The 23,792-nt window shown below is 45.5% G+C and overlaps 10 protein-coding genes across 16 annotated transcripts in view; 4 read left to right on the top strand and 6 right to left on the bottom strand.

The window, feature by feature from the left end:
- The first annotated feature begins 508 nt into the window (after nt 1-508).
- On the top strand, nt 509-2,154 carry Rpt2 (26S proteasome regulatory subunit Rpt2). The gene is made up of 2 exons (XM_001358744.4): nt 509-641; nt 709-2,154. Exons 1-2 carry the CDS (start codon nt 639-641, stop codon nt 2,023-2,025), a joined length of 1,320 nt encoding a protein of 439 aa, XP_001358781.1. The 5' UTR covers nt 509-638; the 3' UTR covers nt 2,026-2,154.
- On the bottom strand, nt 1,986-2,711 carry LOC4801737 (protein YAE1). The gene is made up of 2 exons (XM_001358743.4): nt 2,572-2,711; nt 1,986-2,453 (listed from the first exon to the last, which is right to left on the bottom strand). The coding sequence occupies exons 1-2, from the start codon at nt 2,659-2,661 to the stop codon at nt 2,082-2,084; spliced, it is 462 nt and encodes a 153-aa protein (XP_001358780.2). The 5' UTR covers nt 2,662-2,711; the 3' UTR covers nt 1,986-2,081.
- On the top strand, nt 2,597-3,813 carry Polr3F (RNA polymerase III subunit F). Its single transcript, XM_001358742.4, has 3 exons — nt 2,597-2,737; nt 2,832-3,237; nt 3,301-3,813. Exons 2-3 carry the CDS (start codon nt 2,845-2,847, stop codon nt 3,787-3,789), a joined length of 882 nt encoding a protein of 293 aa, XP_001358779.1. The 5' UTR covers nt 2,597-2,737; nt 2,832-2,844; the 3' UTR covers nt 3,790-3,813.
- Nucleotides 3,809-5,145, bottom strand: Sps2 (Selenophosphate synthetase 2). Its single transcript, XM_003736538.3, has one exon. It carries the CDS (start codon nt 5,098-5,100, stop codon nt 3,976-3,978), a length of 1,125 nt encoding a protein of 374 aa, XP_003736586.3. The 5' UTR covers nt 5,101-5,145; the 3' UTR covers nt 3,809-3,975.
- Nucleotides 4,928-6,658, top strand: LOC4801735 (zinc finger protein-like 1 homolog). Its single transcript, XM_001358741.5, has 6 exons — nt 4,928-5,053; nt 5,284-5,477; nt 5,536-5,647; nt 5,712-5,905; nt 5,963-6,170; nt 6,233-6,658. The coding sequence occupies exons 2-6, from the start codon at nt 5,376-5,378 to the stop codon at nt 6,523-6,525; spliced, it is 909 nt and encodes a 302-aa protein (XP_001358778.2). The 5' UTR covers nt 4,928-5,053; nt 5,284-5,375; the 3' UTR covers nt 6,526-6,658.
- On the bottom strand, nt 6,641-7,762 carry LOC4801734 (transmembrane protein 199). The gene is made up of 2 exons (XM_001358740.4): nt 7,102-7,762; nt 6,641-7,038 (listed from the first exon to the last, which is right to left on the bottom strand). Exons 1-2 carry the CDS (start codon nt 7,724-7,726, stop codon nt 6,722-6,724), a joined length of 942 nt encoding a protein of 313 aa, XP_001358777.2. The 5' UTR covers nt 7,727-7,762; the 3' UTR covers nt 6,641-6,721.
- Muted (biogenesis of lysosome-related organelles complex 1 subunit 5) lies at nt 7,609-8,472 on the bottom strand. The gene is made up of 3 exons (XM_002137445.3): nt 8,316-8,472; nt 7,983-8,254; nt 7,609-7,910 (listed from the first exon to the last, which is right to left on the bottom strand). Exons 1-3 carry the CDS (start codon nt 8,335-8,337, stop codon nt 7,740-7,742), a joined length of 465 nt encoding a protein of 154 aa, XP_002137481.3. The 5' UTR covers nt 8,338-8,472; the 3' UTR covers nt 7,609-7,739.
- Nucleotides 8,473-8,970: 498 nt separating this feature from the next.
- JMJD6 (Bifunctional arginine demethylase and lysyl-hydroxylase PSR) lies at nt 8,971-11,021 on the top strand. Its single transcript, XM_001358739.4, has one exon. It carries the CDS (start codon nt 9,082-9,084, stop codon nt 10,288-10,290), a length of 1,209 nt encoding a protein of 402 aa, XP_001358776.4. The 5' UTR covers nt 8,971-9,081; the 3' UTR covers nt 10,291-11,021.
- Sar1 (Secretion-associated Ras-related 1) lies at nt 10,938-14,613 on the bottom strand. Its single transcript, XM_001358738.4, has 6 exons — nt 14,507-14,613; nt 13,547-13,698; nt 13,147-13,266; nt 13,015-13,080; nt 11,639-11,874; nt 10,938-11,577 (listed from the first exon to the last, which is right to left on the bottom strand). The coding sequence occupies exons 2-6, from the start codon at nt 13,587-13,589 to the stop codon at nt 11,461-11,463; spliced, it is 582 nt and encodes a 193-aa protein (XP_001358775.1). The 5' UTR covers nt 13,590-13,698; nt 14,507-14,613; the 3' UTR covers nt 10,938-11,460.
- A 997-nt stretch (nt 14,614-15,610) lies between these two features.
- Nucleotides 15,611-23,792, bottom strand: part of stumps (DBB domain-containing protein stumps) — a 33,027-nt gene continuing 24,845 nt past the window's right edge. For 6 of the 7 annotated variants that reach the window (XM_015181887.2, XM_003736536.3, XM_001358737.5 and 3 more), the window contains 2 exons: nt 19,149-19,326; nt 15,611-19,067 (listed from right to left, as the gene is read on the bottom strand). In XM_015181887.2, coding sequence (XP_015037373.2) covers nt 16,145-19,067; nt 19,149-19,326 — 3,101 coding nt within the window. In that variant the 3' untranslated portion in view covers nt 15,611-16,144. Of the gene's footprint in view, nt 19,068-19,148; nt 19,327-21,857; nt 21,995-23,792 lie in introns of those variants that run through there. The other variant, XM_015181888.2, reaches the window with a different exon arrangement.

The following is a 23,792-nucleotide window of genomic DNA, read 5'->3' as shown; positions in this document are numbered from 1 at the left end:
GTATATTTTTGAATGAGACCGTATATTTCGGTATTTTTTGAATCGGTAATAGCCGGCAGCCATCAATCAGTCTCATACCCTGGGGAAATGGATATTATAGAATTGAGAATATGTTTGTCATCCCAAGCTCCAATTCAAAGATATATACATACAAGACACTAATCATATGCATGACTATGTCTAAAACATATCAATATGAGAAAATTTCTTTATTTATTATGTTTTTAAAACAGTTCGGAAAACTGGACCTTCATATCAAATTAGCGAAATAGGGTATACAACGGGGTATACTCTCATCATGTCTTCAAATATCAGCAATATTGCGACTGTTTTTTTTGTCGAACTATTTTGTTGAAACCTTGTTTTAGTAAACATACAATAAATGGGAGTATTTAAAGTAGTTAATCTTGTAGAAAATGTATTAATTTATTATAAAATGTATGATGGAACTTGAATAATTTGTCAGTATTTTTACGGCATAACTGGAAAATGAGACGGTATATTTTGGTATATTTCTGAGGGTCGGCCGGTATATTGGAAAGATAAATCCGCGGTCACACTGGTTATGACTGGTAAAAATTAAGCAGAAAATAAAAAAGTGTATTAATCTAAGACCACAAAATACAAGCCTACTCAAAATGGTAACGTGCAGCCAACCAATTTTCTGTGGACGTCAGTAATTTAATTTGTTGTGCTTGTGCATTTCAGGGACAAAACCAATCGGCCCAAGGGGGCTCTGGCGACAAGAAGGATGATAAAGACAAAAAGAAGAAGTACGAGCCACCAATTCCGACTCGCGTCGGCAAGAAGAAGCGCCGCGCAAAGGGACCCGATGCGGCCATGAAGCTGCCCCTGGTGACGCCCCATACGCGTTGCCGGCTCAAGCTGCTCAAACTGGAGCGCATAAAAGATTACCTGATGATGGAGGATGAGTTTATTCGCAACCAGGAGCGTTTGAAGCCCCAAGACGAGAAGAACGAGGAGGAGCGCTCCAAGGTGGATGACCTGCGCGGCACACCAATGTCTGTGGGTAATCTGGAGGAGATTATCGATGATAATCACGCGATTGTGTCCACCTCTGTGGGCTCCGAGCACTACGTTAGCATTTTATCCTTTGTGGACAAGGATCAGCTGGAGCCTGGATGCTCGGTCCTGCTGAATCACAAAGTTCACGCCGTTGTGGGTGTTCTCAGTGACGACACCGATCCTATGGTCACTGTAATGAAGCTGGAGAAGGCACCACAGGAAACCTATGCAGACATTGGTGGCCTGGACACTCAGATTCAGGAAATCAAAGAGTCTGTCGAGCTGCCGCTAACGCATCCCGAATACTACGAGGAAATGGGCATCAAGCCTCCAAAGGGTGTCATCCTCTATGGCCCACCAGGCACAGGCAAGACTCTCCTTGCCAAGGCCGTGGCCAATCAAACCTCGGCCACGTTCCTTCGCGTTGTGGGCTCGGAACTTATACAAAAGTATCTGGGCGATGGCCCCAAGCTGGTGCGGGAACTGTTCCGTGTGGCCGAGGAGCATGCACCGTCTATAGTGTTTATCGACGAAATCGATGCTGTCGGCACCAAGCGTTACGACTCGAACTCTGGCGGCGAGCGTGAGATCCAGAGAACTATGTTGGAGCTGCTCAATCAGTTGGATGGCTTTGATTCGCGCGGCGATGTGAAGGTAATAATGGCTACGAATCGCATTGAGACGCTCGACCCGGCGCTTATACGTCCGGGACGTATCGATCGTAAGATCGAATTTCCACTGCCCGACGAGAAGACAAAGCGACGCATTTTCACCATCCACACGTCTCGCATGACCCTGGCCGAAGATGTGAACCTCAGCGAACTGATCATGGCCAAGGATGATCTCTCTGGCGCCGACATCAAGGCTATTTGCACAGAAGCTGGTCTCATGGCACTGCGCGAGCGCCGCATGAAGGTGACCAACGAGGATTTCAAGAAATCAAAGGAGAGCGTCTTGTACCGAAAGAAGGAGGGCACACCCGAGGGATTGTATTTATAAGTTACACACACGAAAATATATGTTCAGTTAATTTTGATAATTCCCAATCATATACATTAAACCAGATTAACACTAGAACCCCTGGATATGAATAAATTCGCAGTTATTGGCAGTGATGCGGCACATTCATCCAATAAGTCGTCTGTATAGGTGCCCTGTTTGGTCGACACCACGTCTAGGGGTTCGTTTTGATGATCCAAGTATTTAAAGTGCTGTTTATCCGTGGCTTTTGGCAAATTCAGCCCTTTGTACGCCTCTTTTTCTTTTAGCAACTTGTCATCTCTTGAGCCAGCTGCTGCAAGTGTGTCGAAAAAGGAGCCGAATTTGGTCAGATCCAGCCCAACGTGCAACCCATCGGCATAGCCTTGATCGAAGCTAGTTTGAAAGACTTGCTCCCGTCCATCGGCAACACCATCCGCATAGCTTATCTGTTAAAAGAAGAGTATATCTTTAGTTCGTATATAAATTCAGGTGGCGACCACAGCTGATTGTCACTCGAGTTGGCAGCGCTATATCTTACTGTTTCTTTGCACGCTTCGCACGTACCTTTCCAACTTTTTCCTGAACGCGCTGATAGTTTGTGGAACTAACGACTTTAAAGTCAGTTTCCTCATCAGAGCCCGCTGCCTGTGACATTATTGGATAGCCAAAAGGTGTGCTGCAGATCAGGAATCACTTTAAAAATTCAATGAACCTTTCCCACACGAAACGAGTGAGTGCCTTCTTCTTAGTACCGCAACCATTCGCCCCGAACCGTTTGTTTTGGTTTTTACGCCACTGTTAATTGATTTAAATTTGCTTTAAAGATCTGACTGCGTCATGGCCGCTGAGGTCGCCCAACTGTTGCTGGCGGTTATCCAGGGAATACCCGCTGGAGCCACCAATGATGATCTCACCAAGGCCCTATCCGATGTGTCGGCAGCCACCCGAGTCGAGGGCCTGAATATATTGCTACAACAAGGCGGCATAGAGATCCTTAAAAAGGGAGAGAAACTGGTCTATCGTGCCAAGGATCCGGAGAAGAAGAGCGCACTGCCCAAAGATGCCGACAACGAGGAAAAAATCGTCTATGGGATTGTGGAGGAGGGCAGCAACAAGGGCATTTGGATACGAGACATACGTATGAAGTCGAACCTGAATATGACACAATTGAATAAAATTCTCAAGAATCTGGAAACAAAGAAGCTAATCAAAGCGGTTAAATCTGTGAATGTTAGTATATACTCTATCCTACATTTATTGCATATTGCGTTTTACCCAATTCCTGTTTTTTAGGCCAGCAAAAAGAAGGTTTATATGCTGTACAATTTGGAGCCGGATCGATCCATCACAGGCGGTGCCTGGTACCAGGACCAGGACTTTGAAGTTGAGTTTGTCGATGTCCTCAACCAGCAGTGCTTGCGTTTTCTGCAAATGAAGCGCGAGAATGCGGAAAAGAAGCGTGACGGCCCCTTGGCCCTCAAGCAAATGTCCTGTTGCACCGTAAGCGATGTCCACAAATTCATATCGGATTTGGGCATAAGCAAGGTTAATCTAGACGAGGATGACCTTGAAACCATACTCAAGACGGTTGTCTACGACGGCAATGCGGAGCGCATAATGCAGCAGGATGGCTCGTATGTTTATAGGGCCGTTAATTTACCTCTTCCACCCACGGGCTTGGTTCAAATGCCCTGTGGCATATGTCCTGTAATCAAGAACTGCTCCAACTGCGGCGATGTAACCGCCATTAAATGTCAATATATGAAAGAGTGGTTGGACTAAATTAAAAGAGAGTTTCGTGTTTAATTTGTCTATCAAGTCTCCTTCTTTAATCAAAGCATACATTCAATTAACTATCAGATATACACATTTAGAAATGTAAAGTTCCAAATATTTCCAAGCTTTAAGCCTTTATGAAATATCCGTCATAGGCTGAATAGTCAATTGTTTGTATTACCTTAAATCTAGTTAAAGACTGACTTCGATGTATTCTACATGATCTGCTAGCACTGCATCGGACTCATTTGCTTCTTCGACGCATCCAATTTTGAATGCCTTTTGTTCGCCTTTTGTAATTTCATTGAATTCGCAGCAAAATTGGTCTGCTGCTTCCGGCGAAAGGGAAATTAATAGACCGCCAGATGTTTCTACCGATTTTCCAGCAAGTAATTTGGAGCTTTGGTCAATTAGAGTGCTAAACTTCACAACATTTTTGATAATTGGCAATCTGTTGATCTTAAATAAGACCTTGTCCTTTTGGAATTGTGCAAGGTTTTTGGCATGACCAAGTAAACCAAATCCTGTAACATCTGTGGCACAGTGCGCCCGATACTTGTGCATTAAGCGTGCAGCGGTTTTGTTTAAATATGTCATCGACTTCACTGCCATTTCAAAGGTCTCGAGTATCTCCTTATCTGTGAATTTCGTCAGGAGGGTTTTGTACTTATCAGTCTGATTAAGTTGCCAAATATGAGCATTTGTCGCCAGCTGTGTACCCAGTGGCTTTGTAAGTACCAAAGCATCTCCCGGTCGCCCATTAGATGGAAATATGATTTCATCCTTTAGGCAGACAGAAGTCGCTACGCCGCCAACGATGCACCAAGGATTTAGCTTTAGTTCCCTCAGTTTTAAGTAGACTTGGTTGTAGCCATTTGTTGCCAATGCTTTTCGAAAACCCTGTATGATTAAAGATGTAACAACATCACGTTGTTTGCTCGTAAATTCCGTCGATACACTTATTATCATTTCTATCGAGTCAATGTCGGTCACACCAACGGCATATAAATCACTCAAGACATTGGCCAGCGTGATTCGTCCCAATGCTTCCGGATCATTTACCAATGGATAAAAGAAGTCGACAGTTTGTGCCAGCAGATATTCTCCTCCGTGCCGAGTTGAGTTGAGTGGTATAACGGCACAGTCCATTCCAGCGCCGATGTGGTGTTCTTCATTTTCGTTGGAATGGACTATTTCTGTTCCCCTTAGGTACTTTGTGAGTACATCTTGGGGGATTTTACATCCTCATCCTCGGAGGGTGGAAAAATTGGTAAGTTGAAAATCGGGCTCGAGTCCATGTTTTTCTGGCCGAAACATCTTGGTGCATGACGGAATGGTAGGGTTGGAGCGCTCTTGCCATTCGCCACGCATATCGAAAGCTAGTACGTGGCTGTTGATTCTGTGATTGTCAAAACGAAAATTCAGGGGCTAGGGAACTACGAATCGAAATTAAAATCAATTGAATGCGGAGAATGCGATAATTGTGTGCGCCTCCCCTAGGTTTACTTTACACAAGTGTGCTGGCACAATAAACCCCAAGTGCAATAAATATCTGCGCCGCCCCGAAACAAGAAGTCTGCTGACCTGCCAGAATGGGTCTCTGCAAATGCCCAAAACGATTGGTCACCAATCAGTTCTGCTTCGAGCACCGAGTCAATGTCTGCGAACACTGCATGGTCCAGTCCCACCCTAAGGTACATATGCTTATTTCACACAGCTCAGAAAATAATGTATTTCGGATCTATTCCGCAGTGCATAGTCCAATCCTATCTGCAGTGGCTTCGGGACAGCGACTACATTTCCAACTGCAATCTGTGTGGGACTTCGCTGGAGCAGGGCGAGTGCGTGCGACTGGTTTGCTACCGTAAGTGGTGTCACCCACATGTGGTAACCTTCCTTTTAATGAAACTCTATCCAACAATTTCTAGACGTCTTTCATTGGGACTGCTTGAATGCTCGTCAAGCCGCACTGCCTGCCAACACTGCCCCACGCGGCCATCAGTGCCCCGGTTGTAGTGTGGAGATATTTCCCAACACCAATCTCGTCTCGCCCGTGGCGGACGCCCTGAAGAACTACCTGGCTCAAGTCAACTGGGGTCGCAATGGCCTGGGCCTGGCTCTGGTAAGCGGCTAAAGAGATATTCGCCGACTTTGTGCTAATAACAATGCTCTCCAAAAGCTCTCGGAGGATCAGAGTAGCAGTTTGAAGGCCTTTAAGTCTAAGGCTTCCGTCAGCCAGGCGGCGGTTAGCAATATGACCAAAGTGCATCACATTCATTCCGGAGGAGAGCGGGAGCGTGGGAAGCCGAATGGTGGTGATGCCTCCACTCCACATTCCGTGCTCCTAATGGATGCATTTAATCCACCCAGCTCGGGCGACTTTAATGGTATGCAGCAGAGTTATGTTCTAAGCTTGGCGTTTAATATCACTATGTTATTGATCAAACAGCTAGCAGTAGGCGACCATTGTTGCCACGTCAGTCGCCTATTGGTGGGACGGATCGCGATGACAATAAGTACCAGCGCCGCACGCCGGCCGCGCTGCTCTCGCGATGGACGCGACGCTTTTATTCACCGTCGTCGCGGCCACCGTGGCGACGCACCTGGTTTTTGGTGCTCAGCGGCATTCTGGCCTTTGTCATGTTCATCTATCTATTGGCATGGATGGGACGCAGTGGCTCCAACGACGGCCTGGACGAGAGCTGGAACAATCCGAATCCGCAACCGAATCACTACGAGTAAAATGTGTAACGAAATATTCGAAGAAAGTTTATCAACGTCGTGTATACGTAGTCTCTAATCCAAAGCCTAGAATCCTTCTCCCCACACCCTCCCGAAAGAATAAAACTTTTACAGATATTTATATAATCTAAAATTCCAACGACGAATTAATACAAATATTTATGTATATATTAAAGAAAAAGTAATACATATTTGTTTAGTCAGCATGAGGCTTTAGAGCCTGAACTCCACTTGTCGCCGCGGGCGGGACTCGCTCTCCGCGAGCCTTTGGCGCGGTCTGCTGCATGCGCTTGGGCGCGTCCAAGACCTCGTCGTATTCGTGCAGCTTTTTGGCCAGGAAGTACATCTCGGCTAGGGCTATAATGAGGGCCACAATGACGCCCAGCAGGATGCGAAAGCCAAAGGGCAGGGGACCGACCATCAAATTGACACCAAAGAAACCAAAGGTGAAACCAGCGGCCACAGAGAAGACGAACTGCACCACCGCAATAATTTGCTTGTTCAGACTTTTAACTACAAGAAAAGAGTATTAACAACATTCGGAATCGCTCAATTTCAGATCTCATCTCTACTCACTTTGATAGGCTATGGTGTCCTCTGGATAATGCTTCAGTCCTGCATCCACATTCTTGGTCATCTTGTGGTACTCGCGGTTGTGCTGCTCCGCACGAAGGCGTTCGCAGCGGGCCTCCAGGTCCGGGTTGCGTGGCTTCATTTCATTTTCTGGCAATAGGAGATCGGATGATTCGATCAATTCATACAGAAAGATATTGCTAATGCCATCTTTGCGCAATTGAATCAGAGTATCATTCAGCCAGTGCATGTCAGTCAGGTACAAGACATTATTGTATTCCGTCGGGTGTTCTTCATCTTCCATAACCTCCTCGGTTGCCTTCTTATCCTTGGCTGCCTTCTTATTCTTCTTTCCAATGGGTTTGGCTGGTGCTGGTTCTGGTTCCTCGGACACATCGGCCGTGAGTCTACGGAGCAGCGCTCGGTCAATATTGGGGCGTTTAATGTTCAGCTCTTGTTCCTTAACGATTTGTGTACTCAAAGGTAAAATATAGCCTTCGTTTTTCATCAGTTTGGCGACATTTTCCGGAACCTTTTTGAAGTGCTCCTTTTGGCTATCCAGGAACTCCAAAAGCGTCTTCGACGGCACAAGGCGCACCCGGGTGTCTACAATTGTGGATTTGAGCATTTTAGGGCAGCTCCTATTTGGCAATGCTCAGCTTCAATTGCAGGTCGGAGTAGAGTTCGGCGATTTCCTCCTCCTTTTCCTCAAACGAGTTTTCTATGCGCTTGTAGCCGTGCTGCAGGTTGGTCAGAAATTCGGCTCTGCGTCGCTCACGTGACTGTCGTGACTCCCGCAACTGTGCGCTGGCCTAAAATTACAAAATGCAGTCAGTAATATTCGATAAGCTGGCGCCTCGATTATGTGGTGTGGTCCCAATTACCGTCCGCTCCACTTTGGCTTTCTCCAACAGGTTGTTGACCCCGTACAGCAGATTGTTCACTTCGGTACCCAGATCGGTGAGGTTTTTGTTACCCAATGAAATGAAACGTTCCGAAAGATCGTACTTGAGCGATCCTACGGTCTCGGTGACCTGGAAAAGTTTTTCCACTTCGCTGTCGTTGCGCCGTACTTCGAAATTGTCCAGGAAAGCTTCGATCTCGCCGTTAACAAATACGCGATGATCTAAAACGCGAAGCGGCACTTTGTACAACTCTGCAGAAGAGTAGAATATTTCATTGCAGACGATTATACAGCAGTTTCTTCAAAACATTACCTCGTCCAACTTGGATTATCATTATTTTTCAACCACCCACAGCTGTCACATGACTTATCGACTTATCGATAATAATGAAAAAAAACCTTAGCCCACTTAAGCCCCCTTTATTTCAACATGATCAGAAATCATATTCCTTCGGCTTAGGGTTATTAGCTAGCCAAGAGCCTCAGCTCTGAACACATACTTTTATCCGATTGATGAATAAATGTTGTACAAGATTGGATAATTTTAAATTTTAATTTAAATAATAATACGGCGTTTTATTTTTAAATTGCATGTGTATATCAATATATATCGCCGCAAAATCTACAAACTACCCACGCCTAGCTCTAGTGCAGAGTGACCGTTTCAGGTATTTTTAATACTTTTTGGTATTTTACGGTATATCGGTATATATTTCATCAATCTTTTAAATTTTATTTTCAAAGGTATATAGAAATCCAATAAAGTGCAAGTGTTTAAAATAATCCAGTCGATCAGAAATTATGTTCATTAATTGTATAAAACTATGTGGGCAGGGTTAAGAGATTCATCTAGGTAGTAATATTCGACGGAATATCAAAATCGAGGAATATGTATAATGGAACTGGAATTCGTCAGTATATTTTTAAAATTAGACGGTATTTTTTGGGTATATTTCTGTGGGTCGGACCGTATATTTTAACTATAATTCCGCGGTCACACTGCTCTAGTGCTCACGTTCTCCACTTTGTGCTTAAAAATATTTAAGAAAAAATTGGCAAAATCTCGAGCAAGTACCACGATGAGCGAGGAATTCAAACTGCCCAAGCGCTCCCGCAAACGCACCCGCGACGTTAAGCGCAAGGCCAGGCCAGAGCTGGACGGAGAAAACGCGTGGATGGCGATGCGGTACTATGAAAACTTCGAGCCATTCTGGGATTTCGCAGATAATCTGGAACGAATTGATGATGCGGCGGTGTCGTGTGACGAATTCATAGAACGCTTTGAGCGGCCCTACAAGCCGGTGGTGATACAGGGATGCACTGATGGCTGGATGGCTCTGGAGAAGTGGACGATGTCGCGGCTGGCCAAGAAGTACAGGAACCAGAAGTTCAAGTGCGGCGAGGACAACGAAGGCTACAGCGTCAAAATGAAGATGAAATACTACGTCGAATACATGCAAGGGACGCGCGACGACAGTCCGCTCTACATCTTCGACAGCAGCTTTGGGGAGCACCATCGCAGGAAGAAGCTGCTCGACGACTACGTGGTGCCAAAGTACTTCCGAGATGATCTTTTCCAGTACTGCGGTGAGAATCGTAGGCCGCCCTACCGATGGTTTGTGATGGGTCCCTCCCGCTCCGGCACTGGCATCCACATCGATCCACTGGGAACCAGCGCTTGGAATACGCTCATTCGTGGTCACAAGCGATGGTGCCTGTTCCCCACACAAACGCCCAAGGACTTGCTCAAGGTGACCAGCGCCATGGGCGGCAAACAGCGTGACGAGGCCATCACGTGGTTCAGCACCATCTACCCGCGCACCAAGCTACCCTCCTGGCCGGAGCAATACAAGCCCATCGAGGTGCTGCAGGGCGAGGGCGACACTGTATTCGTGCCGGGCGGCTGGTGGCATGTGGTCCTCAATCTGGACGACACCATTGCAATCACCCAGAACTTCAGCTCGAAGACCAACTTCCCGTGTGTCTGGCACAAGACCGTTCGGGGCCGGCCCAAGCTGTCGCGGAAGTGGTTGCGTGTGCTGCGCGAGCAGCGCCCAGAGCTAGCGCAAATCGCCGAAAGTATTAATATAAACGAGAGCACCGGCTTTGCTTCGGATAGTTCTAGTAATTCAAGCTCCTCCTCGTCGTCGTCATCCTCATCGTCGTCGGAGAGCGACGCAGAAGCCGACTCCAATACGGACAGCGGACAAGAGAGTCTCACCGCCAAAAAGAAGAAGAAGCGACGCATGGGCGGTGGCGGCTCCTCCATGGGCTCCATGCGCTCCTGATGCACGGAGCGGGCCAAGCGCAAATGCTTGCTCATGCGCCTCTTTCACCGGCAGCTGATGCTCTGTCGGCGGCGTCCATGCTGCCGTCGCAGCTAGCACTAGATGATCATCCATCACCTGCAGCCCCAATCAACACTTGAATATTTTATTCTATTTTTCTACATAGACAAAACGAACAACAGTCCCGCAGGCAAGGGCGCCACAGCCCGTGACATCTTTGATTAAGCGTGCCTCCCTTTCGCTTGATTTAAATATTGTATGTGTATGCTATTAATTGACTCATTAGCTTAATCCTTAAAAGTGGCATGAAATAAACTCAGTAATATATTTGTAAAAAAGTCTTCAGTATTTAATGGGGAAAGGAATCCATTCTCCAAACTATTTTCCAAGTAATAGCTCCACTTTTTATTATTTTTACAAAATTACTTTTCTCCGCTTTATTTAGAATTATATTATTTTTTTTTGCGATGCATAAAAAAGAAACAAAAGTACATCGATGGACAAGCAACTTACAAGATTTTTTTAGCTAAATAATAAGGGAGGGAGGGACCATTGAAGTTGTAGTATAATGTTTATGCAGGCAGTCTCTAAACTAAATGGAATTTAAAATTTTTGGGGACATTATACAAGTAAAAGTGTGGTTGAAATAAAAGGTAAATGATAGCTAAATTTTATTTATGGAACAGCGTCGCTGAAAGCACTTGCTCTTAAATAAATCACCTTTAATTTGCTACAATTTGTTTTATTCATAATTATAAGTAAAAGTTTGTTTTTCCCTTGCGCGCACTCTCCTCATACTCTGGATGTTGTTTTATATTCTCTTGGATGTTCTCGATGGAAAAGTCGTTTGAACTTTGATATTGAACATTGTGTTGGTTGTTGCTTTTTTTAAGAGTGTTTTTCTAATTACAGATGTACAGATTTTTGAGTTTTCCGTTTTTTATTATTTATGAATTATTTTGTAATTGTGTATAAATTAGAAATTGCGCACGCAGCTTCGTTTTGCTTAAGGTCCGTTTTGTGGTTGGGTTGGGGTTATCTTCTCTTCTGTTCTGTTCGGTTCTGTTCTGTTCTATCGTCGTATTTAAATTTTGTAGCCAAGTTCTCCTCTCAGTTTGTGTTTGTGTGTGTGTGTTTTATTATGGTTCTTGTTGGTATTTTATTGTTAACTTAATCGATATACTGCGCTAACCAACGGAAACCCTCGCCGTAGCCCTGTCGCTTCAGCACGGAGCACATGAACAATTCCAATGGGCGGCCAGGCAGATCGGCACGTGCAACTTTGCCCTGAAATCCACACCAGAAAGTCAGTAAAAACACAAACAGATCAGAGCATAGGATAGCATACCTTGCCGGTTGTTAACTGATACAGTCCAAAAACATTTCTCAGCTCATCCTCGCTGGCCGCACCGGGCTTATCGATTTTGTTGCCCAATATGAGCACGGGGCAGTTGGACAGCGCCTCATCCGTGAGCAGCGAATCCAGCTCGTTTTTGCTCTCCTGGAAGCGGCCGCGATCCCAGGCGTCTATTAAGAACACAATTGCGTCCACAGCGGGGAAATAGTCCTTCCAGACGCGACGTGCTACAATCGGTCAAAATGTAAGTTTAACTTTTAGCCAAATTGGGTCTTAAGAATTTGGAAATTAGTGTGCGTCTTGGTGCATGGGTCTCGGTCTTCAGTGCTCCTAAACCTTCATTGTAATCTTTATGAATTTACCTAACATCAGCAAACAAGTTCATTGATATGATATCTTTTCAAAGCCAAGAGACGCTGCTGCTGCCATCTTTTGTCCGTTCGTGATTAGAGCTTGTTCCATAGCGAAACCGATCGTCACGATGACATGTTCTACTAATATGAATACGTAATAATGTGTGTGCCTGTACATATTTGTGTTGGTTTATCAACCTATCAATTGCCCAAACGCCCGCATTTCATGCCTCATGCTTACTATTGCGGCTACTCCATTTTTATTTTGATTTTATTTTGGTGCACATTCCGTGTGCACTCTCTAAATAGTTAATAAACAAGTTTTGATTCTTGTTGATCTTGGGCATTTTGTTGTTGTTTGTTCGGTGTTATCTTAATAGAATGTTTGCTTTTGTACTTGTAAATTATTTACACAAATGTACATACATAGGTGCACAGTGGTCGATACTCAAACATTTATGTCACTTCTAAGAAAATGGTCAAAAGTAACCCTTCTTTTAAACAAGAAAATATTGATTGTTTGCTAATATGGCAACAATTGGGAAGATGTTTTGATTATGAATATGTACGGCATTCAAAAGGAATCTATTTAGAAATGATCGCACTTTTAGATAAGAAGGAGATCGAGGCACAAAAGACTGCTTGTAGGTCGCAGTGTCTTTACATGCTTTTAAAGTTTTAATTTGCAAAAAGTTCACCTAGACAAAAGGTCGCACAGTTAGACCTGCACGCGAATCGAATTGATCTCTGACCACTGTAATGGCATTTCTATGAATGCTCGAGTGCCTGTGGCTGATTGAACGCAACAAATGTGAAAAGTACTAGCTGTGGCTCTGTATGAGTGACCCGCTGTGCTATATTTCACGCTGATTGTTGCTGAATCTCTGGCTCTTTTGCATGTGTCGCCTCGTGTGGCTATATTTAGAGTGAGGGCACGTTCGGAACGGCGCAAAATTTATGAGTGCTCTGGGGGAAACGGTGCTCCTGCTCCAAGGGAGTTCATGATCAACTTACCCTGAGTGTGGCCACCCAAGTCGAATGTGGTGAAGCGCATATTGCCGATGGACAGTTCCTCGGACGCTGCAATGGATCAAGGATCATGTATCGTTAGCAAGGAGAAATGAGCCACTGGGGACTGCAACTCACTTGGATGCAGGGTGGGGACATGCTGCGCCAGCTTATCATCTTTGAGCATGTGCAGTAGCGTGGTCTTGCCAGCATTATCCAAGCCAAGGAACAACAATTTGCCAGACTTCTTCCACAGACCTGCAAGGAGAAATTCACGTTGAAACTATGCACCACACAAAAAACATGCGGGAAGGTCAAATGTTTCGACTAAATCGTCATCAATTAATACGCGCCGCTCGCTAAACCAATACCAAAAAGACATCTGTGTACACGGCAGCAGACACGCATACATTAGTCAAATTTTGGGTTTCTTTTGTCTGCGTTCCAACGTCTGGCCTTTGCTGGCGTTGCTTTGTTGGCAAGCGCTCAAGAAAAGCGTTCGCCCCATGCTCTCCGATCGGATCTCCGGTGCGCTTACCTAAGTATCCTAGGACTCCGGTGAACCAATCCCAGATGAACATCTTGGCTTGTGTTGTTGTTTGGGGTCAGTTAATGGCCGAACCTTGAGTGTGAGAGTGTTGTAGGGGGGAAAAAAAGAGTGCTGGCTGGTGCTGCTGCTGCTCCGCTAGACTAAAAATATAGAGAGTGCTGTATTAGGCAAACATTACAGGGTCGCTGAGTCGCAATTTGCTACAAGTTCAATGTCCAGTCCACAGCAACAACAACAGCCGTATGTATAGGAAATCAATTTCCCCATCGAGCAAGTGTTTTTGAGGCGGCAGTACATAGCATCGCTGCTTCCGGACGGACTCAACAGCCGATGGGTCAGTGATGGGGGGAAGGAGGCCTTGACATAAATTAATTTGTGGCACAAAGCGGCTGTTCTTTGTTTTATGTACACTATACACTTTACATGGCAATTCATAATTTTTTTAGCAATTATAATTAGGTTAAAAACCTGTTCTTTGTCAACACTTTCTTTCTTTCTTTTACATTTCATGGCGCTCTCTCTGTCTTTGTAAGTGTGACAGTATGGGTGCGTTATTACGAGTGTGTGTGCTGCTGCTGTCACTGTCTGTGGGAACTACGTGGTAACACGCATTATACTTTATAATATCACTAAAGTTCTGCACAATTTCGTAATCACACTTTGGAACCAGGCACAAATTGAGTAGCCCCGCGCCATCGGGGCATGAACGCCGCACCCTTAGGCGGCGCAGCTCACAGCCCTCCACCTCCTTATAGGACGTACAAAAACAGCAGACATTATTTTGCACTACGTGGACGCCTTTCGGGGTCTGATTGGGCTTTCCGTTTGCAGTTTTCGCTTTTGTCGGCTGGGCTCCCAAGCGGCTGGTTGTTGCTGGTTACCGGACATTGTACAGGTGCTTCTAGGCACTGGGTTTTTATTAATAATCAATTAATTTAATTTTTCTACCTCACGTTTTTTTTCCTGGAGAATAAATTGAAAATATTGGCAAATGCAACCCTGTCGATGTTCGGTTCTATCGGATTCCCACTAAAGCCCCCTGTATTTAAATAGTTCAACCACTTGAGGTAAATGGCGGAAAATATTACTGATTGTAAATTCTTCTTGAGGATTCATGCCATCTCTACTATAAACTTAAAAAAAACCACGATATTTTTCAGCTGAACTGCGCTAAAATGATTAAATTTTCATTATTTTCAGTGGAATATTGAAATACCCCCTTGGCTTGTAATAGGTTAATCGTTCTCCGTCAGGATTGGAAACCATATTCCTCATATTCTTTGTTCCGTTAAATATTACCAGCTAAATAGAACATTTAGCCATGCCCACTCAATTCTGTACGATTGATGAATCAATTCTATACATGATTGGCCTATTCGAAATACTTGCATATATTGGATTTCTATATAACATTGAAAATTAAATTAATAGATTGATGAAATTGACAAAAATACCATGGGAGCGCGGCGAAAACCAGTATTTCTACAGTATGACCCTCAGAACAGCACCGAAATATACGGTCTCATTTGAAAAATATACCGAGTGGTGCGCGCCAAATCGAACTTGTTTGAATGTGAGCGACAAGGATTTAAATGTTGTCAACCGGGCCTTTATCTATGCCCACATAATTTTATCCAATGAATTAAACTATTTTTGTTACTTGACTGGTTTATTTTAAGTACTTGCTTTCATTGGATTTTGCCGAAAAAAAGGTTTTAGCGATAAAGGTCAAGCAAAAAAACCGAAAGAGAATATTGCAAATATTGCCAAATATCGTTGAAGTACCCTTATAAGTACCTTTATAAGTACCTTTAGAAGTACCTTTCTAAATTAATTAGAGCTTGGGATGACAAACATTTCCGCACTCCTATAATACTCTTTTTTCTAGGGTATGCAGCACTGTCTGGCAGCCCTGTCTAGTACTGGACATTTTTGTCTGGCGCGAAAATGAAATACAAGTTTTCGCATTGCCTGCAGGCCGATGTAGTTTGTAAGTGTTTCCAGAATGAGATACATCGGATTCATAGGTACCCAATAAAAATGAAGTCTATATATTCTTAAATATTTAAAATTTATTGCATTTAACTGTTTAGCTGATATTTTAGGGGGTTCTTAGGAGCTAGACATTACGAGTTTTTCATGCTAAGCGGCATGCCAAAAGGGTGATCGGTGCAGGATCTTTAAACTAAATTGGGGTAGTACCTAGAGTTACAAGAGAAGATTAATATTTCTTGATATGTTAGCTGCTTGGTTCGACTTAGGTGCTAGACTTAGACCCTAACGATATGGTTTGATTTGGTTGCTTGCAAACGTCTCACAAATATACAATTCGATTCTGAAACCCGAAGACTAAGAGATAATGTAGATAATACAGGCTTACGACTAACATTAGAATATGTTTTGCTCGATAACTAGTTCATACTCATTTCCATCCATCCGTCCTTTGCACCTTTTGAGGGATGCGAATCGATCGACTTACAGACTAAACCAGAATACATATGTAACTCTAAAGAGAAGCTTTCGATTTCGATTTGGGTCGATTTCGTGGCAGTGAAGTAACCACCCCGCTCGTAGTCCTTCGCCTTTCTAGCAGTTCATGTAGTTTGGCGCCTCTGTCTCCGGCGTGGACTCAACTTTGTCAGCGGCCTCTGGGGTATCTCCACCCACATTCTGATAGACCTCGGCCTGGATCTCGATGCTGCCCACCTGGGGACATGGCACTGCAAGCTGCTTGGGCTTAAAGCTGCTGCAGCTGGAGGCGGAGGACGAGTGGCTTTTGGTCAGCTTTCCGTAGATGATGTTCGAGCGCTCGTTCAGCTTGATGGGCTGCAGGGTGACTCCGTTCTGGTTCTGGTAGTGTTGCTGAGTATCGGCGTGCTCCTTCGCCTCCATGATGGTATTCAGGTAGTTGCTGCTCTGGGAGGAGGACAGCGGCTGGCTGCCGTACACAGGTATGTTCGAGGGGAACATCTGGTAGTGCTCGGAGGAGGACCCGGTGGGGCTGGTGGGCGTGTTCAGGCGTTGGCAGCTGGACATGGGCGAGGGGAAGACGATCTGGTGACGCTCATCGCCGGGCGTGGAGCTGGGCGTGAAGACGGGTCGTGGTGGCGGCGGGACCAGATAATTGTCCATCTGTGATCCGTGGCCACCTAGCCGGCCGTTGTAGCGCCGATCCTCGTGGTCCGAGTGGGTGCCAGAGTCGCCCAGGGAGGCGCCACTGCAGTTGCTGCCCGTGCTCAGGCGCCCAGAGGATGAGCTGCTACTGGATACGCTCTGCAGGCTGAGGGAGCTGATGGGACGAACCCCCGACTTGAAGCTGCAGCTAGTGGCTATCGAGCTCTTGGTCTCGTCCAGAAGGCTGTCGGCACAGCTGCCAGGATGCTTCTCCCCTGGCGACATTTTCGGACGCGAGAAGAACTTCTTGATGCGCTCGAAAGGCGTCTCTCGCTTCAAATGCGATCGCACCTGCTCGTGGATGCGCTCGTACTCGCGGCGCAGTTGGTCGATCTGATCCTGCTTCTCCCGGAAGCTTTGTTGGACATCGTTGCGATGCTTCCAGCGCTCCACCAGCAGCTCCACATCCCGAATGGACAGTACATTGTTCTTGAAGTCGTGCATTATTTCGGCCAGCTCATCGTCGGCGTTCGATCGATTGTGGCTGGAGGCAGATGCATCGCTGGCACTGCGCTTGAGCGTTCCATATCCAGGCTGATGATTGTGGTTATAGCTGTTGTGGTTGTTCTGTCCAATGGCCAGTCGCGTTGTCGAGCGGCTCATCCGCAGGTGCTCCTCCACGGGGCGGTTCGAGGGCTGGAACAAGTAGTTTCCATCATCCGGGGGGCAACTGGTGGAGGTGCTGCTGCTCGTGGGAGGAGTATTCACGGGCACATTCGAGGGCTGCAGTACGTAGTCGTTGCCGCCCACCGCTTGGTTCTCCAGCAGCTGGGAGCACTCCTGGCTGAATTTGTCCGTTTGATAGAGGGGAGCCACTGGTGCATCCACCACATCCTGAGACTTGTTTTGCTCCTTGGACTGGTAGTAGGGCGGTTCGTTGATGCGCAGTTCGTTGGTGGTTCGCTCGGGTCCTGGCGAATCTGCAGTCTCAGGTATTGCCTCCGGCAGCTCCTTCTTCGAGTCCATTTTCTTCTCCGCCGCCGAACCCTGCAGGTTCTCATCCTCCGTCACCACACTGATGTAATTGAGATTCGAGATGGCCAGGGTCTCCGTTTTGGGACGCACCTCGGGCGTGTTCTCCCTTTCAGAGCCGCTGGACATTTCCATGTACTCGGCGGAGGGCAACTGCTTTGGCGGTTTGCCAGAGGAGGATTTTGTCTTTCCGGGCACGGCCTCAATGACCACCGGTTTCGGACTGCTCTCGCTGGAAGCAGCTGTTGGAGAGACGCCCTTGAAGTAGTGATACATGGTCGTGAGCTCGTGGAACTCCGAAAAGCTGACAATGTTCTGTGCTAACTTATGATGACCCTCCTGCTCTGCCAGCTCAAAGGGGGTACGGCCGGCACAGTTGCGCACTCCGCAGGCTGTGTCGCCGCCCGGGCACTCCATCAGTTGGATGCAGAGGCGGTTGAGGCCCCAGCGAGCGGCAAAGTGCAGCAGGGTGGGGTACTCCTCCGGACTGGACTCGAGACGAGTGAAGAAATGCGGTTGCTTCTCGCAGGGGCCGTTCAGCAGGTGGAAATTTGGCGGCATGTTGCGCTGGAAACACTGCAGAAGATGCTGATCGAGAGCGTCCCTTTCCACGGGTCCGATGCCCAAGGCATGACACATGAACTCTATGGGCGAATCCTCAACACGGAGCAGCTGCTCGAGCTCTCGGAGGCGACTCTCGCACTTGATGGGCCGAGCGCCCAGGCTCTTGTTATTCTTCTCGATGCGTATCTCGATCATTGTGGAGATCTCCATGCAGGACTCCGGGATGGAGAACTGCAGGGTGTAGGGATTGCGGCACTTGAAGTTGCGCAGCTCGATCAGTTCGCCGGACTTCTCCACCAGCAGCTTGAGAGTGTCGTTCTTCTCCAGTGGCTCTGCCAGCATGGCCACCACCTTGTTCTGGCCGAGTTTTACCTTCTTCGGCAGCACTGTGAATCCCTCCGAGCAGCTGGAGAAACTGCGCGAGAGGCCTCCACTGTTGCCGCTGCCGCTGTCCAGGCAGGGTGGCCGCTGGCACAGGGCCCGCCCCAGGATGTCCGTGGCAATGCCCAGGATGTTGCTGATCTGCACCTGATCGTTGTCGCGCACCACACAGCGGCGCCACTTGTAGTAGCTGGGCAGCGCAGCCTTGTGCATCTCCTTGACCTTCTCCTCGGCCACATCCAGCAGGATGGCGAGGACCTTCTCCACCCGTATAATGGCCGACAGTTGGGCCATTAGGAAGCTGTGGGGCAGTGCCAGCAGGGCGGGACACAGAATGACAATCTGCAGAGCAGTGTTCTGGTACTTTTGGGCAATCTCCTCGCTGAAGGGACCATCGTCAATTTTGATGTGCAGAAAACTAAAGATAATTAGAGCAAAAAGAGAGGAAAATCTCTAGTTAATGGATCTGTATCCTGCACAGGTTGAGTCCTCTACTCACTTGAATGGTTTCCGTCCGCGCTGTTTGGTGATCTTGTCGAAATGGTTCTTCAGGAAAGTGGCCCGCAAGTAGGCGCGTTCGCTGTGCTTTGCCGTGATGATCAGAATGTCGTCCATATTGTAGCCGATGCAGCCGGATGCATTCGCTCCACTTGCGTTGTTCACGTTGCCACAGTTGTCTGCAAAATGATTGGAAAAGATCGAACAGCGATCAGCAAAAAGTACAGCGACTGCGACCGCGACTGCGACTGGGAGTCGGAGTTGCAGTTGTAGTTTGCTGATAAGCAGCGGCCCACAGCGACCCCAAAAATAAGTAATCTACCCAAGTATTTGTACAAGTCTCTCAGTGTGTATCTGTGATAAATAATGTGTTTACTTAGGATTTGACTTGCGTGATTTGTGACCTCTTCAAACAGACCCTCCTGTTGGGAACACACTTGTTTGACTTTCGACTTTTGGGTTTTGGAGCGCCGTCGTAAGGACTCCATAAGAGTGGACACATGTACATATATATTTGTGGCACTGTGTCATTGGAATTGAAGTAATTTCCCCGCTTATCGGGTAGGCATTTGATGGGTTGCAAGCGGCAAGATCTTGGGTAACATATTTGTGTGGAATTCTTCCACTGAAACTCCAGAAACTCCAAAACCCATGGGATACGGCTTTAAGAAGATGGTTCGGATTGAGGAGAGTTACCTGAAGTTTATTGTTTCCCAAAGAATACATTTCAACACTTATGAAGAAAGAGTTTTGTACACCGAAGTTCTTGAAAATTTCGTTCTACTTTCTATATAGGAATGTCGATTGGTTTTAAAGAATTTTTTTGGATTTCAGAATCTACACATTCCACAACGACAGACCCAAGGCGAGTGTCGGATGCTTTTAGCCAGATGGATAGTGGGATTTGGTTTTTAGTGCAGCGAAAACAAAAGTTTTTAGATCCCAGAAAAAGATTTAAACGAAATTAAACAACATAAATTATTTCAGTGGTAGACAAACTTTTCCTCGGGGGGATGGGGGGTGGGAGGTTGTCTCCCGTTTTAGCCATATAAATTAGCCGCACGCACTGGATGGACTAATCAGTATGTTGCATGCCCCAAGAGTTGCGTTCTCCATTCTTAGAGCTACCGTTTGCCCCATTTAAATAAATCTCAATCTCAACGAAGAGGAGACACACACAAACACACACACGATGGGGCAATGGCTATGCGCTGGAGAAGACAGGGAGCGATGTTAGCTCTTGGCCAAACCGAAATTTACTGTTGTATCTGCCTCAATCTGAACTGCTTGACACCCACAAATGGCGGCAGCAGCATCCGTGACATCCATCCGCGGCGACTGCGACACAGCATCGTAGCATCCCATCTCTCCCTTGTGCCTCTTCCTGTTGCCTGTTGCTCTTTGCTTTTGCACTTCTTCTGCTTTATTTTCTTCCTTTTTCTGGCTTCGCTCCTTCTTTGCTCAACTCTTTTGCTTCTGCTGCCTTTCTCCTCCCTGCCCTGCTGCAGATGCTCCTCATTATGGGGCACAGAGGAAAGGCAGCAGGCAGGCAAAGGAGTTTGCCTCTGTTTGTTTGTTCCCCTCGATTTGTATGATATGGAAGTGAAGTTTAAAAATAAAGAAGACCAAGTTCCTATACCCTCAACAGAGGGTACTATTATTTTATGGCAAAGCTTCTAAATCATAAAAAAGCAAAGATGTTTTAAAGAATGTACAGGACCCGCTTTTCTAATAATCGAAATTGCTAAGAAGTTTCCGTTGAAGATCGTCTTTTTTCTGACAGAAGTATAGCATTCGGATGAATCAGTTTTATATCATTAGCTTTCTTCGTAATCCTGACAATTTTATTAGTCTTCTCATAAAATATAGGACTTGCCTAAGTAAAAATACCATTGGGTTTCATTTAATCAAAGCTACCTCCTTGAAATAATGATATTCCTTTTGGAAAATGTCCACAAATTTAATTAATTTCTCCAAAGTTACTATCGTAGTATATGTGTATGATATGTTATATGTAGCCGAAAGGGTATATCAAACTTTAATTCGCGCAGATGGGCTATATTATGTATATTTTATATGCAAAATATTGCCACATATTATTCGATATATTCTAAAGAAAGAAAATAAAAAACGACAACATAATTAAGTGGAACTTTTGGTAGTTTCTAAAAGTTACGCCCCACCCTTTTCAGTGATTAATGGTTTTTTAGTCCTGCCTTGTGTACCAAATACTGTGGATCCTCCCACTCTTCCGGTCCTACTTTAAACGGCTTTTGTTGCTGTGCTTTTTTGAGACTTTGATTTCGTGATGGAGGCTGACAATGTCTGGATGTTGGATTGAAATTTATTTCTCAATTACATGGCAGACGACAGTTTTGTCGACGGGGCTGTTGAAAATTGCAAACAGAATGCAGAACGCAGAATGCAGAGTGCAGATCCCGATCCCCTGTCTGACATTGGAGTCGCATCCCTGAACCGAGAGTGTGGACTATATTTTAGCATCTGAGTGCCGCTGGAACATCTGGTAATTGTTAAATCGGACTCTTCTCCAAGACAAAAATGCCTCCCTTTGTTCATCATCTTTGTGCTTCTGGTTTTCGTTTTGCAATTTGCAAATATTGCACGAGTGTGTACTTGGTTTTCGGGCTGTGATCGATCACTTTTTAATGGATCCAGCTGCATCCCAATCGCTTTAATGGGAGGCACTCACTCATCTCCATGTCCACATAGTCCATCGCCTCCACATGGTCCTCATCCTCCTCCTCCTCATGCCGCTGGGCCTGGACACAGCTAAAGAGGCGACAACTGCCCTTTGCAGGCATACTCGTATTTCCACTTTGATTTCTTGTTTCAGTTATCTCTTCAAAATATGTATATTCTTCGTATACTTATGAAAAGCTATGGAGCACAGAATTTTAATTTTTACGCGCCGCAAACCGCCTCGAACATTGCGCTAATTGTCGTCGCTGCAGCCACATTTCGAATGGAACTGTCCGCACAGCGAGTGAGCACAATCAGAGATGGCCTAGGATTATGCCATTAATTAATTGATTAAAATAAACGCCACTGTATTTGTGTGCGGGGTAATGTCTGGTTCGGTTTGATTCGGTTAGGGTCTAGCTAGATTCGGTTCTATAAAAGGATGGTGTCATGACAATAGTAGACCTCGAACCTAAGGAAAGGATGGAGAAAGATTCTAGTCTGAGTTCTGATAAAGTCTCTCAGAAATTTAAAGACTATCCTCGTACAAAAAGGGTTCGAATATCGCGAAAACATGAAAACAGTTCTTGAAATTTAAAATTTAAATAAACCTTAGCATGGAAATATCTTAAGTTGAAATCTAAATCCCCTAATTTTTAAAGAATCTCCACCATTATATGGACCATCAATCCCCCAATACACAAATATCCTCATCATTCCGCGAATCCTCTTTATTGCTAAATGTTCCAAGTGGATGGCAGTCCCCATACATACATATACTCGTATTTCTAAATAATTCATCAAAAATGTTCTTCTAAGTGAATTTAACTTATGCTCGCATGATTTTTATGATGATATCTGAAGGGGGGAAGCCGCCTCTTCAGAGATCTGGGGTTGGGGGGGACACAATTTGAATAAATGCCAACCGCCAACCACCAACCGATGGGTGACACTTTCCTTCTTTTTAGCAACAGACATAAATCAACGAAAAGCGAAACGAAAACAGAGAAATACGAAATATAAATGCGGGATTAAATGGACTACAGAACGTATTCCGCACGGTGGGAGAGGGCTTTGGAGGGGTGAGGTGGTGGTGCTATGGGGCAACCGGACGACACACAAATTAACCCTCCCCCTTTTCGGGGACAACAAATAACTCAAAAAATGTGTGCATATGCCCGTAGAGAAACATGTGTACCACTCGCCTCATTGGAACCCCATCCAACAGATACATACATATGTACTTATGTATGTATGTATGTATATACGAGTGGTACTATATGTGTGCGTTCACATAACAATTATCATTTAATTATGTCAACTGTAACTTAATTATGCGCATATATCTTTTAATTTGAGGCCGGTTTTTCCTTTGGGATTTGGTTAATTGTCCACTTCCTCTTGAGATTGCAGCATTCCCTCTCCTCATTCATTCACGCATTCCACCCAATTATTCACTCAATTGGTCATAACATTCGCTTGAACCCGAGATAAATCCTTTCTCAAAAGAAGCTGCCTAAAATCTACAACGCGATGAAAGATGCTGAAAGATGATGCTTCCCATCGATGTCCTCATAGATGTAGACATTCGCTATAGGATCTAATGTTTAGCATACAAATTCCTACCATACCTCTGCGCCTGATCCCACGCTTCAACTCTTTGCTTGATCTCAAATTTTACACAGAAATTCCCTACATACATATCTCTCTTTTTTTAAGTCTCATTTTTCACATCAAGATTTGTATTAATTTAGATTTAGTTCACACTAGGCATAAATCATAAATGGTTTAAATTGTTTTTAGCTCTAGTTTCGTGGCCCCTAGTCATGAATCTGGTAGTCACAGTGTCCCACAGTTCCCTTCCACTGCTGATGTTCGTTAAATGGAAATTGTTGTTCTCATTGTCTCCGAAAGAGATCACTCTCTCTCGCTGTATGAGATTATT

This window comes from Drosophila pseudoobscura, chromosome 2, assembly GCF_009870125.1.
Source record: "Drosophila pseudoobscura strain MV-25-SWS-2005 chromosome 2, UCI_Dpse_MV25, whole genome shotgun sequence".
Lineage (NCBI taxonomy): Eukaryota > Metazoa > Arthropoda > Insecta > Diptera > Drosophilidae > Drosophila > Drosophila pseudoobscura.
The sequence above is the reverse complement of the archived record's forward strand: the minus strand, read 5'-3'. Positions and strand labels throughout refer to the sequence as shown.